Source organism: Penicillium crustosum (assembly GCF_028827405.1).
Source record: "Penicillium crustosum strain IBT 35664 chromosome Unknown utg000001l_segment0_segment0, whole genome shotgun sequence".
Classification (NCBI taxonomy): domain Eukaryota; kingdom Fungi; phylum Ascomycota; class Eurotiomycetes; order Eurotiales; family Aspergillaceae; genus Penicillium; species Penicillium crustosum.
In genome coordinates this window covers 8,721,263-8,736,327 of record NW_026623122.1, presented here as the reverse complement: position 1 = coordinate 8,736,327, position 15,065 = coordinate 8,721,263, and the positions used below count along the sequence as shown (strand labels likewise).

At 48.3% G+C, this 15,065-nt stretch overlaps 6 protein-coding genes across 6 annotated transcripts; 3 read left to right on the top strand and 3 right to left on the bottom strand.

The window, feature by feature from the left end:
* Positions 1 to 413: 413 nt before the first annotated feature.
* N7487_003235 (uncharacterized protein) lies at positions 414 to 1,663 on the bottom strand (the record flags this gene model as incomplete). Its single annotated transcript, XM_056870982.1, has 4 exons — positions 414 to 880; positions 1,075 to 1,423; positions 1,479 to 1,564; positions 1,630 to 1,663. The coding sequence occupies 4 exons, from the start codon at positions 1,661 to 1,663 to the stop codon at positions 414 to 416; spliced, it is 936 nt and encodes a 311-aa protein (XP_056735766.1).
* Positions 1,664 to 2,646: 983 nt separating this feature from the next.
* On the top strand, positions 2,647 to 5,019 carry N7487_003234 (FAD-binding oxidoreductase; the record flags this gene model as incomplete). Its single annotated transcript, XM_056870981.1, has 5 exons — positions 2,647 to 2,686; positions 2,941 to 3,780; positions 3,840 to 4,293; positions 4,362 to 4,509; positions 4,585 to 5,019. 5 exons carry the CDS (start codon positions 2,647 to 2,649, stop codon positions 5,017 to 5,019), a joined length of 1,917 nt encoding a protein of 638 aa, XP_056735765.1.
* A 554-nt stretch (positions 5,020 to 5,573) lies between these two features.
* Positions 5,574 to 7,844, top strand: N7487_003233 (uncharacterized protein; the record flags this gene model as incomplete). The annotated part of the gene is made up of 1 exon (XM_056870980.1): positions 5,574 to 7,844. One exon carries the CDS (start codon positions 5,574 to 5,576, stop codon positions 7,842 to 7,844), a length of 2,271 nt encoding a protein of 756 aa, XP_056735764.1.
* A 140-nt stretch (positions 7,845 to 7,984) lies between these two features.
* On the bottom strand, positions 7,985 to 9,363 carry N7487_003232 (MCT family MFS transporter; the record flags this gene model as incomplete). The annotated part of the gene is made up of 2 exons (XM_056870979.1): positions 7,985 to 8,913; positions 8,961 to 9,363. The coding sequence occupies 2 exons, from the start codon at positions 9,361 to 9,363 to the stop codon at positions 7,985 to 7,987; spliced, it is 1,332 nt and encodes a 443-aa protein (XP_056735763.1).
* A 929-nt stretch (positions 9,364 to 10,292) lies between these two features.
* N7487_003231 (uncharacterized protein) lies at positions 10,293 to 11,192 on the bottom strand (the record flags this gene model as incomplete). The annotated part of the gene is made up of 3 exons (XM_056870978.1): positions 10,293 to 10,523; positions 10,576 to 10,634; positions 10,685 to 11,192. The coding sequence occupies 3 exons, from the start codon at positions 11,190 to 11,192 to the stop codon at positions 10,293 to 10,295; spliced, it is 798 nt and encodes a 265-aa protein (XP_056735762.1).
* A 3,147-nt stretch (positions 11,193 to 14,339) lies between these two features.
* On the top strand, positions 14,340 to 15,005 carry N7487_003230 (dynein light chain Tctex-type family protein; the record flags this gene model as incomplete). Its single annotated transcript, XM_056870977.1, has 4 exons — positions 14,340 to 14,366; positions 14,479 to 14,517; positions 14,576 to 14,650; positions 14,718 to 15,005. The coding sequence occupies 4 exons, from the start codon at positions 14,340 to 14,342 to the stop codon at positions 15,003 to 15,005; spliced, it is 429 nt and encodes a 142-aa protein (XP_056735761.1).
* Between the last annotated feature and the right edge of the window lie 60 nt (positions 15,006 to 15,065).

The following is a 15,065-nucleotide window of genomic DNA, read 5'->3' as shown; positions in this document are numbered from 1 at the left end:
CTCCCCGGTCTCACAAAGTTTCCCTTGCAAAGCTTGATGTAGACCCGAACCAAACATGGCAATATTTGACGACTTCCACACGGCTATGGAAAGGGGAGCTTCCTCTGGACAATATTATCACATACTCTCATGTCGGGAAACCCAGAGGACGTTCAGGGAAACCAAGAAAGGAAAAGCCCTGAAGAGTGCTGTGCTCTGGGACCAGATTATGTCAGAAAGACCTCACCCAATGCTATGAATTGATGAGTCTCAGTTTGCATTCACTATAACCCCAACTCAACTGACTTCCGCTAGGCATGGTTGGAACAGGAAACTCACTCTTCCTTCAAAACTCCGGTTAGTGGAGCCTAAAGAGGGTTCTCCTTGTGTGCCTAGATAGATATGGAACAAATACAATAATTATGTTTCCAAGATCATTGAGAGGGCCTGCTACGCCCCATTCCGTGGACAAGACTCTCCGTACTACTAGTATCCCGCTCCTCGCAATCAGACCGACCCCAAGTAACCTCCATCTGTGTGGTCATGGTGATAATATTATCGGCTTTGAATTTCCTGCAATCGCGGCCAGTCCCGTCATGTCCAGCTGCAACGGTAGTTATGGTCTGGTCGTGCGTACGAGGTGTGAAGCTCGATGTTTCCTCCAGGTTGTAGCTCAACCAGGTCCGACCCCTACGGCTGGTGGAGCCGGCTTTCAGGTCGGTGCGAGTCGAACCGAAGAGCCTGGGCACGATCCAGGTAACGAGCGGCTTGAAGGAGGGAGCACACGCAGCAAGAAACGATAGGCCAACTTCGATGGTGGATAGGCAGAAGAGGAGCGAGTGCGTAGAATTCTTTGGCATATGGCGGTCAAATTTGTCAAGGAGGATGAGGCGAGTAATGCCTGCTACCACGGTTCTGTATTTATTAGTATATATCAAGTTGATAAGGAACGAAAATGTGGAAAATAGATGCAACCCATTTACCACTAGGCCATAACAAAAGCCTCGGTTCCTATTTAGGGGCTAAGGGTGGATGGGCCAGTGCGACAGAACACGTTTAGCTGGTTTACTCACAAAAGACCCAAGGACAGAATACCAATCAACATCAACTTTTTAGTCCACTTCATCTGTAGTTGGTATACGATCCATGTGGGCAGTATCAAAGCAAGGACGTCTGTGAGAACGGAGACCGCGCCCGTGGCGGTAACAAAGTTTGCAAAGTCAAGACACTTCGCATTAGGATACGAAGCCAAATCCCAATTAGCGGCTATAGGCGTGCATCGAAAAACTGTGATGAAAAATGTGATAATAGCGGCGATGCCGTTAACAATCAACAGCCCCCAGATAGCTAGGCGCACCAACTTTTTCTGGCCGGTTAGACGTAGCAAGAAGAGTAAGATGGAGGTCTTGACGAGGGCCAAAATAGGATTGTAGATAACCTCGGTCTATTTTATTAGCAAACGTGAACGAGTTAGGTTACAGAAAATATGTCCTACCCACCGCGTAGGTATATTTGCCGCCGAGAATAACGGGATGGTGAGGAGGTATATCCCAGACGTTATATCCGATATACACGTAAATGATCACTGACGAATCATTACTTTCATGAACCAACAAGCGCACTAGAGTATTCTTGTGTTCTTGATCGTACCTTGATAAGACGTAAATGTCTCCGCCCAGTACATGATCTGCCAATCTTGGTCAATCCTCTAAGCTCGTTCTTAGAGGTTTTGCAGTACTAACTATCGCGACACAAATTACCCAGTCATCTGTTTTTGTTAGCTTCGTAGAGCTCACGGGCAAAGAGGGATTGCAACATTTGACTGACCTGCTGCAAACGACTTCGTCAACGTGCGGCTGTAAAGCCGCAGAGCCACAGCCACGGTTGCGAAGCACGGAAAGGCAAAGATCAAGGCAATTGCTTGCGGTTGCAAGTTGTCACTAGAACTCATCATCTCTCCGAATCTGTTTCATGTAAAAGTAAATCGCGCCCGTCGCCGGTTGGTTTTGCAAGAAAGGTTCGACTCCGCCATTTGAGCAGCGTGCCAGGGTTACATAGCAACCAAATTCAAGGGTCCCCTCCCCTGCTATGGGAGCTGAATTTGCATTCAGCTTGAATTAGACCGCACCCTGCTATACAGTGGCTTTCTGGCCCCCGTTTCTTCCCGTGGGGTTGCAGCGTAAGGCTTCGGCTAATTCGGATCCTAATCATCTACGGTCCTTTCATTATGTGCTTAGTTGCGGCTGTATAGCCTTGAAATAGACTAGCGTATATATTGCGAGTCATTGACTCACTATAATCTAGTTTAGTTAAGTTTCAGATAGACACTAGGTTGGGGCCAGTAGACTGGGGGCTAAAATGTGGACTAATTACCAGAAAGCAAATTCGGCGGTAGAACAAACACATTGCTTGTGCACCAAATATGTCAGCATCTTAAAAAAAATCGGCGAACTCCTGGAAATAGAAAAAAAACATCATTATTTGTGTTTCGTGTGGATCTAGTAAGAATTGTTCTAACTGGAATATATACCCATGGACGACCTCAGCACACCTAGCTGACTAACATATGCAACTAGATAATTAGTGTACAAGGATATTGACCCTGTCGGCTATCGCACCTAACAAATGGATAATTAATTAAAATATAGCACGACTAACTCAACATCCATGGTGCTCCGGTCGCTTGTGCCGAAAAGACTCCTCGAGAGTGCGTGGCTCTTCTATGGCGGCTATATTTAAGTAGTACCCCTGTCCACATCCTTAGTAGGGAGCTGGCTATATGTTCTGTCTTACCCGCTCATTGGACATTCATCGCCTCTCTTTCTCATTGGAATTCTGTTGGTGAACATCGTTCGGCATGAAGGGCGTATGGGGGGGTTACTTTCATCGCGAGCGCTTCGCTCGCTGGGGCGATTTCAACTACATCACTCGCACCAGCAGCAACTACGGTTACAGCTATAGCCAATGCAGCAGATTCATTGTTTCAAAATGAGAGGGTGCAGTTGACCGAAGGCGTGCTCTCGGATGTATCAGTGGCCTTGCAGAACAGCACTGTCGCTAACATGTTCGCCTTTGCAAGCAACCCCACGACGCCCAAGAGGAGTGTTCATCATAACTGCAAAGTGATGCCCGGGGACTTCAGGTGGCCCATGAAGCCGATTTGGGATGTCTTCGATATCTTGCTCGGCGGCAGCCTGATCAAGACGGTGCCCCTGGCATCCTACTGCTATCCGGACTGGCCGCAGTACGATGCCGCCAAGTGTTCAAGCATCACAGCTGACTGGCTTAAGTCCGACCTCCACATGTCTGACCCTGCCTCGATAATGCTGCCGCTATACGAGGGCCGCTCTTGCCTACCATCACCGTATAATTATACTACGAGCTGCACCCAGGGCGCCTACCCGACGTACGCAGTAAATGTATCCACCGTGGCTCAAATCCAGTTAGCGGTCAATTTTGCCCGTAACCTGAACTTGCGACTTGTGGTCAAGAATACCGGACATGATTTCAATGGCAAGGCCTCTGGCAAGGGTGCCCTCTCCATTTGGACCCACCACCTCAAGGACAAGGAGTATTTCCCGAACTTCAAGGCTGCCAATGGCTACGTCGGTCCCGCCATCAAGTTCGGCTCGGGTATTCAAGTCTATGAGGCTTATGAGTTTGCTCAGTCCCTCGGCCACTCGGTTGTTGGTGGAGAAGCCGTCACCGTCGGTTTAGGTGGAGGCTACACTGCTGGTGGTGGCCACTCCCCTCTTTCTAGTATGTACGGGTTGGCGGCCGATCAGGTTTTGGCAATGCAGGGTAAGTTTCTTTTATAATCCTTAATCTACTCCAAAGACGTCCCTACTAAGTCCGGTTAGTCGTTCTGGCCGATGGTAGATTCATCACTGCTACCTCCACAGAGAACTCGGAAGTTTTCTGGATGCTTCGCGGTGGCGGTGGCAGCACCATTGGAGTCGTCACCTCTCTAACAGTCAAGGCCCTACCTCAGCTGGAGACGACTACTGTGACTTTCAATTTCACGGTCAAAGACACTCCTGGTCCGGACGCCTTCTGGGCTGCTGTTGGATCCTACCTCGACAATTTCGAGACCTTTGTTGATGCTGGCACCTACGGTTACTTCTACATTGGTGCTTCCGAAGCCATGATTGGTACAGCATATGCCGGTAATACCGACTATTACTTCCGGATGGAATCCTTTGTCGCACCCAACATGACTGTCGCCCAGACCGAGGCACTCCTAGCTCCATGGTTTGATTCTCTCAAAACACTGAATGTCTCCTACACTCCGTGGTACAACCACGCAGATAACTTGTGCGTCTAAGTGTCCCCGTTCCTTTCTCAAACTCATTCATCTATATCCAGCTAAACTCTTATTCCAGCCATGATGCCTGGGCCGTGGCCTTCCCGCAGGAATTTGTCGGAACCGATGGCGTCAAGACTGCTTCTCGCCTCCTTCCCCGAAATGTCTTCCAGAGAGATGATCTCCGCAACCAGACTTGGGCCGCCTACAGGGATGCTGTCAGTAAGGTATGTATATGTATACACAAATACATACATTCATTCTCTGCTTCCCCCTTTTGGATATTCCCTGACATGGTGTAGGGTCTTTTCATTGCCGGATTCCACGTGAGCGGCACCGGCATTGCCGTCAAGCCCCCCACAGACACTTCTGTGCTCCCCGCATGGCGCGATGCCCTGTCACACGTTATTCTCGGTTCCGTATGGAACGCCACGTCCTCCTGGGACGTGGTAGAGAGCTCCTCGCTCTTCGTCACTCAGTGGATGGATGTTCTACGTGATATTGCCCCAAACTCAGGCTCCTACATGAGTGAGGCTGATCTCCTTGAGCCGAACCTCCAGGATGCCTTTTACGGCGTTAACTATCCTCGTCTCTACGCGCTGAAGCAGAAGTATGATCCTACCGGTCTTTTCTTTGCTCTGACTGCCGTTGGTGCTGAGGATTGGGAGGTTCAGACTGTTGACCCACTGCCCTACTCGTGGAACAATAATGGGCGACTATGCCCGAAGTCTTCTTAAAACAAGCGGTATGAGGCTGGACAGATATAGGGGCTAAGAGGCTGGACGTTTGATGAAGCTGACACACATGACTGGGGGCCATAGGCACTTGGGTGTTGGTCACCGGGCCGTAAGGCATTCAGTACATAGTCTGATATTTAAGACGGATGTATCATGCCCTTCAGCCAATTGTAATATATAAAAAATGTATATAGCATATTCACCTTACACACTTCTGACATTTCTGGCCATCCCAACCACCTACTTACTACTTTACCATATATTATGCTCTCTCACACATAAAATCACACATTCGACTATAGGGTGTGGGAAAATAGAGCATCCCATCCGCTCGTACTTATGCCGCAGCCTAATAATGACAAACCACTCCATCCAATGACAAAGAGTCTGCAACATCCCTGCTAGTTAGTCGTTCCCAACTATGATTGGTAATCCACTAGCTGTTAATTCCCGCTAGTTTCAGAGACAGCTGATTCCCGTGCTTTGTTTGTCAAAGCTTCTTCGGTCTTGTCAAGGTCTTCATCCTGATCCCCACTTCAGCTAGCGGGGACAAGATGTTGAAGTTCAGCCACCTAGACGCAGACGCATTCGAGAACCCCAAGAAAAACAGCGGTCGAAAAAGACCCCGCTTCCGGGAGCCCATATCATGTAACCATTGTCGAAAATCCAAAGTCCGCTGCGATCGCAAGTCGCCATGCAAACCGTGCCAAGATCGTGGAATAGATACACGGTGCACTTACTCCCGTTCCAAAATCGCGGCAGTTTCGCAATCTGCCATAACACTAGTGTCCCCTCAACGGACAGAGATCGATCTACTCGCCTCCGAGCAGCTGACACCCCGCTCCTCTGGTGAGACACTCGATCCAATATCGGTTCTGCCCCACAGCCCGACCACAGCCAGTCACGCCAATAGTGCCTTTAGGGGCTCGAATTTCAAAACAAGGCTGATTGGCGGCACCCATTGGATGGCCGCGAGTACTGATTTGCCCGTCATAGGGGCTATGCTGGAGAAGACCGTTGATTTTCAACCGATGTGGAAAACTTTCGCGGAAGTCAAGTCTCTCCTTCTTGTCGCAAATTCGGTATCAGCCGTCGTGAATGGAGATAGTAGGAAGCTGCTCAATCTCCTACCCAATCGATCGACCTGCGAACAGTGGATCAGGCGATTCTATGAAACATATGGCAGAATCTACCCTGTGATCGAGCAGAACTGCCTAATGGCAGAGCTGGAGGAAGTATTTGTCGCATGCGTCGATGCCAATGAAGTACACATTCTCAAGATTCTGTTGATCATTGCAATTTCCATGCAGACCAACGATTCAGAGCGACTACGCGGGCGTCTCCTACTGCAAGAAACGGAGAGCCGTATTCATACATCGACCCAGTTTCAAAAGCCTTGTATCGGTGTCATGCAGGTGTTACTACTGTTGATCATCATGAAGAACATCACTGCCTCTGATACTGACAAGATTTATAGCCTCATAGGTACAATGGGGCTGACTACGCAAATGGCTCTGAGCATGGGCTTGCACAGGGATCCGGCCTTGTTCCCCGGTATCACTCCTTACTATTCAGAAGTTCGGAAACGATTATGGGCGTGCTTCTTTCGATTGAATCTCGAATATTGCATCCGCAGTGGCTCAAACTTCGGTATTCGACTGGAGGATGTGGACTGTCCCCTCCCGAGCCGTATCAACCTTTCGACCCCTCACCCAGGAACCATGACGGAGTCGGCTACCGTACTGAACCAGGCCGAGGAAGCAACGGACCAGATTTTTAACATTGCTGCAATGAAGCTTGCCATAGTGAGGGCTCCATTACACCAGCGACTCTGCTCCACAACTCCTGAATTATCAAACGAGCTACGGGATCGAATGCGCGCCTCATTCTACAAAATCTTGCGCGAGTTGCCTTCAAATCTACAAGAGGGAGCTTCGTCATGCAGTCCCATCGAAAGGCTTCAGCAAGCTTTGTTATCCATGCAGGTGCATAGCTTCATGGCCATTATCACGCTCAATTTTGTCCTAGGAGTCCCATCTCATCATTCACAGCGGAGCGATCTTTATGAATTATGGGACAATTCGGTGTCCATTCTCCATCAGCTGCAGGAGGTGTTACAGAGCGGCTCTGAGCTTTCTAGTGTGGCTTACCATCTACTTTGGACTGACCTTGCCCGCGCAGCATTGACCGCTTGTTTGGTGGTTGGACGCCTACGGAGGATCAATATGGGCACAACTGTCTCCGATAACCCCCAGCCCACGCTGGTCATTTTTCAACAGCTTTTGCTGAAATATCTAGACTCTTTATCACAGATTCTAGCGGGAAAATATCACCTCGGCCGTGTTGCAGCAAAGACAAGACTTGTCATCGCCGTCGCAACAACTGTTACTTCAAGTCTGGTAGACGACTTTGGCGGCCTGCAACAGGATTCCAAGTGCTTGCAGGTCGGCATCAAAGCTGCCAACGAGACTGTAGCCGAGATGGAACATCATCTGAAACGGGAAAACCAAGTCTCAACATCCGCCTTGGTGGGATTAAATACTGCAACGACATCAGCTCCACCAAGTGGCCTCGCCCCTCTTACAGCAGGCTGGATGGACCATACACAACTCCCAGATCCCTTAATTCAGACATTGTTTCCGAGCAACTGTGACTTTTACCAGAACTTAGAGTCTCCGGGTCTGGACATGCAGTCTGATTTATGTTTACCATATTCCATGGCATCATTCAAATCTACATCGACGATCCAGTCCACGACTAACCTCTTGTGGGAAGATATAAATTCGAACCTACTATCACATAATTTTAAGACAGCTATGGAATAGAGCTTTGCGGCATTCGTTAGTTAATTATATTAAGCTTGCAGATTTACATGTTCTACTCCCTTTTCTATCACAGCCATGATTTGATCTTCCCCCAGCCATGCTGACAAGTTGTTCATGGCGTGCAAATCTTATACACAAGCTCACGCCTTCTTCAAGGCAAATCCCACCTTGACCACGCGAGCAACAATCAAGCACACACCTCCCGCCAGGATGAAGATCCCAGAAAAGGTCAACGTACCCCAGAAGACATCTCTCCCGGATGTTCGCTGGTGATCCAGAATCGCACCCGCCACAGGGCTACCGATCAACAATCCCAGACCCGACGCAAAGAGAGTCATGCCGATGTTGGTGCCCAGCTTAGACAAATCGGGACAAAGGAAGGCAACCGTCGCAGGAAGTACAGCCTGGATAGAGCCGCTTGTCAAGCCGACAAAGATCGCAATAGCAATCAGACCCGACTGAGATTCCACGCTGATCCACGCGAGCATCAAGATTCCGGTGAGCAGGACAGACGGGATCATGACGGACAGGTTACCGATCTTGTCGGCAATGATGGAGGGCATGACACGACCGGGGACCGAGCCCGCATTCATGATGATCAACATATAAAAAGACAAATCCCGCGAGAGCCCGAGGTTGATACCATACTGTTCAATATAAAAGAATGGAATATAAAGACCGATGAAGATGAAGAATGCAGCGAAAAGCCAAATGACGAATACCGGATCCCGGAGCGCCTCGATATTGATCAGCGGACCTGACTTGCGAGGCGGAAGACGAGGCTTCATAACAGCAACCGAGATGAGAAGCGTTCCCAACATGATGAACGCCATCACTCGGACCGCCCAGGGTAGTCCGATCTGGACGATCAGACGTCTCAGCACGACGGGGTATATGATGCCTCCGACGCTTGAGCCGGTAGCAGCCAGACCCAGCGCAGTAGATCGTCGTGTTGAGAAATACGTGCCCACGATGGCCACGCTGGGGATGAATGACATTCCGGCGCCAACACCGACGCACAGCCCTTGAGCCAAGATAAGTTGCCAGTACTTCTTGCAAATCGAAGTCACTGTTCGGTTAGTATTTCTCTCGTTGTAAATGAGCGGCAGAACTCACTCATCATGCCGAACACCTCAAAGAACACACCCAGACTGATATCGACGTAGAAATATCCAGCATCGAGAGCCCGTCCACACAGAACTCCAATGACCAGCATCAAAAACGCCTGCAGCGATCCAATCCAAGCAATTGAAGATTGTGATGACTCCCTCAGCAAGCCGGTACTATATTCAGACTGGAATGTGCCGAAGGTGTTCAAGAGACCCCAAGTGTTGAAGTTCAGGAAAAAAGCCCCAAGAACTTGGAGCCATGCTTTGGTGCCTCCATTGGGTGGTGGAGGGGGTCCTGCAGGCTTTGGCGGGTTCTCTGATGCCACCTCTGTCTTGATATGGCTTTTTACGGTCGTTGCGCCGGACTCGACATCTTTTCCAAACATGGAAGACGGCTGAGAGGATGCCATTGGGAGGTATATGATCGGCCTGAGGTAAAAGTTGAAACCACCGAAAAGTAAAGCGATGAATATATCTATGAAGATGTAATCCTCATGCCGCCAACAGCTTGTGGAAGAAATTGCGAAAAACTGAGGCTGCGCCGAAATATATATTCCTGAAGAACCTTCTAATCTGCAAAACCAACCAACCTAACCAAACCGACCAAATGACCCTAACCAAACTACATCCTCTTTGAAAGAAGCACTAGCTGGCTCGCAATACCCAATCACTAGAAAGAACAAACATCATATTAACAGATCTGGAATCTCTCCAGCAGATTACCCCATCAGGAAGTACACAATCCGGAGTTTAATTACCGAAAGGGGAAGTGGATCGGGCCGCCTCTGAGCCTGACTATCTCCCGCTTCGTGTCCCACGGACTTAAATTGTCGCTTTGGAAATATGTTCGTTTGGTGGAATTGTTCTAGATGGGCACATCCAGCATGTGAGCATCCTTCTCACCTGGGCAACACCTAACTATTATTAACTGCGCACAAACTACACGCCGGTGATCTAGTAGATGGCTGACCACCAGTGAATCCTCACTGTTTTATGTTTTATGTTTTCTTCTTTGATGAATTGAGCCTTATCCAATTAAATTCTCGAGGGATTACCCCCGAGGCACGGACAGACCAGCACAATTCCTGAGATGGCTACGGGTGATTATGGCAACTGAAACGTATATCGACCAGGCACGGAATGGCGCCAAGAGGTAGAGCAATGGGCAAATGCTGTCCTCAAACTATGATATCGGGGGTGAGGGTCAGTGCAATACAATCTTTTCAGATTCCAATCCTATCCTCTACTCTCCCTTAACGTCACAGTCCGTGTCTAACAATCATAATCATAGTTAAGCCCATGCTAGCAGGGCTACCTTTGAGTTTTCAAGTCCTCAATATCACTGGAGTCGAAGGGACCCATGGTCTTCGGCTTTGTCCAGCGCATCGGTAACGCGCGATCCCTCTCCCTCGAACAGCATTGCATCATAAGTCGCCGCACCCAAGACACAGCCGACAATAGGGGCGAAGAGCGGCACAACGAAATAGTAGTTGGCCGCCGTAAACACCTCTCGGCCATAGACAATAGCAGAGAACAATCTCGGACCAAAGTCTCTAGCTGGGTTAATGGCCTGTTAATATTTATTAGTGCGAATTCCTAACCGGGTAAAGTGATGAACATACGTAGCCGGTTTGCCAACCCAATGCCGCTCCGATCATAAGCAGCAGCAAAAGGAAGCAAGCTGCGGAGCAGGGAATCGATGGGCATTTGCCGGATCAGAGATGCTGAGACATCCAAACATCAACACAGCTGCGCCCAGCATCTCAGAAAATACAGCCTCCCAGTTCGACTCGAAAAAGGCACCCGGGTAGGTCGAGAAGATACCCGCTGAATGGTGACCCATCGGGCTCAGGATTGATCCGCCAGGAATGGTATATTCTGGATCCCAAGCTTTGATAGCCGAACGGTAATTGGTATATACGATCGCAGCACCGACAAAGCCGCCCAGGAACTGCGCAGCTAGCTTGCCTGGGATTTGTTTCCACTGTCCTTCAGATGGACGCACAAGAGCGAGACAAAGAGTCACGGCCGGGTTAATTGTCGGGCTGGGATCAGACAAATAGCCCGAGAGGGCCACAGCTGAGGCCCAGGCAAGGTTGATGGACAACCAGGTGCCGTAGTTATAATCGGACAGCAGGCATTGAGCGACAACTCCATCGCCGATGACGATCAGCAGGGCTGTGCCGAGAAATTCAGCCGCATATGGCTTCAGTGCCCGACGAGGGATCATTGAGAACATGATATTGGAATCTGACTCCCTTAACTATGTACAAGGTGGGATGCCAACTCTGGAAAACCCCTGATTTCAACCAAGGTTGGTGTGGTTGTTTACATAAGTCAATTAACTGGAGACAATGACGTCATAACAATCGGATCATCCTCGGATATGCCTAATACGGCATGCCGATTATCCCGATATCTCCAACTTATGTACATCTACAACACATGTACGATATGTAGAAGACAAGTCCTGTAGTGTAGGGGCATCAGTATACAGTCTGTGTCGAGCGCATGGGTGTCTGATTGTATACTCCTCTCTCTATTGCTAGCCAGCTATGTTGTATTTCACTGTAATCTACGATGGGAGTATAATCAGGATATCCGAAGGGAGGGATAACTAAGATCATGTAATGAGGGGAATATGTCGACAACGAGCGGGGTAAGACCAACGGAATGCCACCCCTAGGGTGATCAAACAGGTTAACTATATGGGTCAGGAAAAGGTAATCATAACACTATCAATACTCTATCAAAAAGGATAACAACTGTAAATAGTGACTTACATGCCAATGTAAGTAACCGTCAAATATCTTCAATGTCAAACCGCATGTTCAGACGTTGAAGATATTCACCATCGTAGAAAATAACGATCCTTGCAATTCGTTTTACACCTTGGCCCCACGCACATAAAATAAAAGCCGCAACAGTCTTGCCCATTTTAGTACCCAGCAGAGCATCAAATTCGCGCAAGCGAGGATCCCAAATCCCCTGTTCGCTAAAAGGGTATGGCAGCCCTTCAGATTTACACAACTCATTGCGAATACATTGCACTGTGTCAGTTTCAGAGATATCAGTCACAAATACGTATTTGAGGCTCTCAAGGGGAAAGTCCATCTCATAGGCAGCTTTAGTAAATTCCGATATGTGTGGAGCAGTGCTTCGTTTTGATCGGCGGATCCAATCAAGGAACACCACCCCTCGACCAGTTCGTCCTTCCCACCCCACCGGTGGACCTTGCCGATTCTCAATTTCTATCTTGTTAAGCTTAACCGGTTTATCAAGAGGGTAGATCCAGGTGTCCCATGCTGAATCCAACCATACAGTTCCATGGGCGACGGAATAGTCCTGAGGCTGGGGGTCATGTGTAACAGCGAATGTGGATAGAGGGTAGGGACACCGTGATTGATTTCGGCGTTCAATCCATCTCCGCAGAGTTCGTCCTCTTTCTTTCCATGGAGAGTATCTACGCATTCTAAATTAGAAGTTGGAGAGCTGGGTTAGGCGGGGGAAGAGAAATAGCCTAAAATAATACTCGCCAGCTCCTAAATTTAACAGGGCTGAAAGATGTTGTTCAGCGCCTCGGCTTATAGATACCTTATATCGCAGAGTGATGACAAAGATGGTTAAGTTACACCATTGTTTGAATAATGTCTAAGTAAAGAACGAGCATAAAGCCAGAATGAACAATAAGCCTAGAGACAAAGGAAAAAGTTGCCAAAGAGTGAAAGGGGTATAAATCAAACAAAGCACTTGGAGTTGCAAGATCTAAAAGCAAAGCTCACAACGGAAATCAACCATCGGAATTCTGAACATGCTGCTGTGATACGGGAGCTTAAGGCAGAGTTGGAGAAACAGATGAAAAACACCGAGCAGACCAAACGAGCGCTCGAGAAGTCGATGGCAGATTTACAAAATAAGGAAGAACGGGCTTAAAGAAAGAGAATAAAAACACTGGAGAACATATTTCATGCGGATCTCGCGAATAAAGAACAAGAGTTATTTGATATAGAAGAATCCCTTGCGGAGATACGCAGGGACATGGCTCGACAGACCAAAAGGTCACAGCAGGTGACACTCCAATTACAACGATATGAGAAAGACATCAAGAGTATTCGAGGAGAGGTTACAGAGGCCCGTGAACTCCATCAAAATATCAGTGGAAAAAGAAACTTATTTGATGGCGCGGCCGGCCAATGGTATAGCCCCTGGTCTTGCGATTGGAGTTATTTCTGCGGGTAATTTATCTCATCTTCAATGGAATGTCGGATACATTGTCATACTAATAACTATCTAGCTCTCCGCAGTGGATTTCTTTGCACAGTAATGTAAAAATAAGTATAGAATAACACCTAGTAGGAGGTTGCCACAGATACTGTCTCCTGTAGAGTGGGTTTCCAGGAAAAATCTTCTTGTTCGGACGAAGTTTTGACTGATTAGGAGATTTGATCCATGCTGATTTTAGGCTTTCATATATTTATTTTTTATTTAGATATTTTGGTATGAGAATGACTTCAATCCATTTCCAGTAAAGACTATCTAACAATATGAGGCAGATCAACGCATACCTCAAAGCGGGTGATACTCGGTTGGCGAAATCTTAATAACAGAACAGATAGATCAGCAGCGAGAAGCGGGCTTTGACATGAGAAAATGAGGCTTTGCAAGGACAGGTCGCGGCGCTGAAGTCCTGGCTGGACAAAGTATGCAGCCTAGTATCTACCAAATTCACTGTAAAATTGGCCAAAAAATGATTATTTCCAGGATTGATGAGAAGCAGATGGAGAGCTTTGAAAATCGGTAGCTTGTTATGTATATATATATATATATAGTATTTTGATTTGTTGATGTAATTCGTTGTTATCATAGTTTCCCTCCTGCTCTAAAGGGTATATATCATTACCAACAATATATTTATTTAATATATATTTCTCTATTCCGTATATCAGATTGAAACACAGCTGAGGTTTACTAAACCACAATATCATACTTCCACACCGCCGTAGCAGAATCAAGCTCGCGCCAAACCCTTTTGGGCCAAGCGCCCCAATGATTGCCAAACATCCAAACAATCCACGTAGATTGCAAGGACAGTCCTACAAGCATCCCACAATCATAATCCTATCTGCTATCCAGATCTAATAAAGGTATGTGAATACCTTTTCCCTGGTTGGAAGAGGCTCCCCGCGCCCAAATTCGCCACCAATTGCGCCCCTTCTCCCCGCATTGGTCCGGGGTCGCGAGCATACCCCGTGGTATTTGGGACATGATGTCAGCCCAATGGAGTCTACACGCGTTAAAGCTTGAGTCAATCTGCTCATATACTAACGAAATTCTCTGTACAGCTTCTTTAAACCCTCCTATAACTACCACGTTCAATTTATTCACAATGTCTGCCGAAGGCGCCTCTGCATCGGTACGTTGATCGCAAGTGACACCATGGCTGCGCTATACCAATGCGCAATCATGCCACGAAAACATTCCGCACTAGTAGTGCATTTTCACGAACGGTCCTAACAACTCTCCAGCCCATCCCCATCGAGGATCTCAAGAAGATCACCACCGAGGTACGCCCGCTTCCAAAATACCCTGTGGAATCAACCCCGCGCTAACAGTTCACCCCAGGCCTGTGAGAGTGCCCTCAAGACCACCCAGACCTACGAGCACGACAACGTCGGAGACTGGAACTCCCAGATTATCGTAGGCACCACCACCTCCACCACCCTACTGCATGTGACAACACCAATACTAACAATCCCCCGCACAGAACACCATCCTCAAGGCCCTGATCACCGCCACCGCACCCACCGATTCCTCCAAGCCCCCTCCCTACCGCTTCACTGTCAACAGCACAATCGTGCAGCAGGGCGTGATTGACCCCTCTGTTGCTGCAGACGGCGCACTCAGCAATGCCGGTAAGCGTGGTATGCACTCCGCCTCCGGAGCCTTCTGGGACGTGAACCGCGACGGCATGTGGACTTTCAAGTACACCGGTGCTGAGGATCGGGGAATGGATGTTGTTGTTTGTGTGACGTGGTTCTCCGTCGTCGTATAAGGACGGGGTTGATTGTTAGGTAGCTTGTTCTCTGAAGAACATATCCATGGATGGCATAAA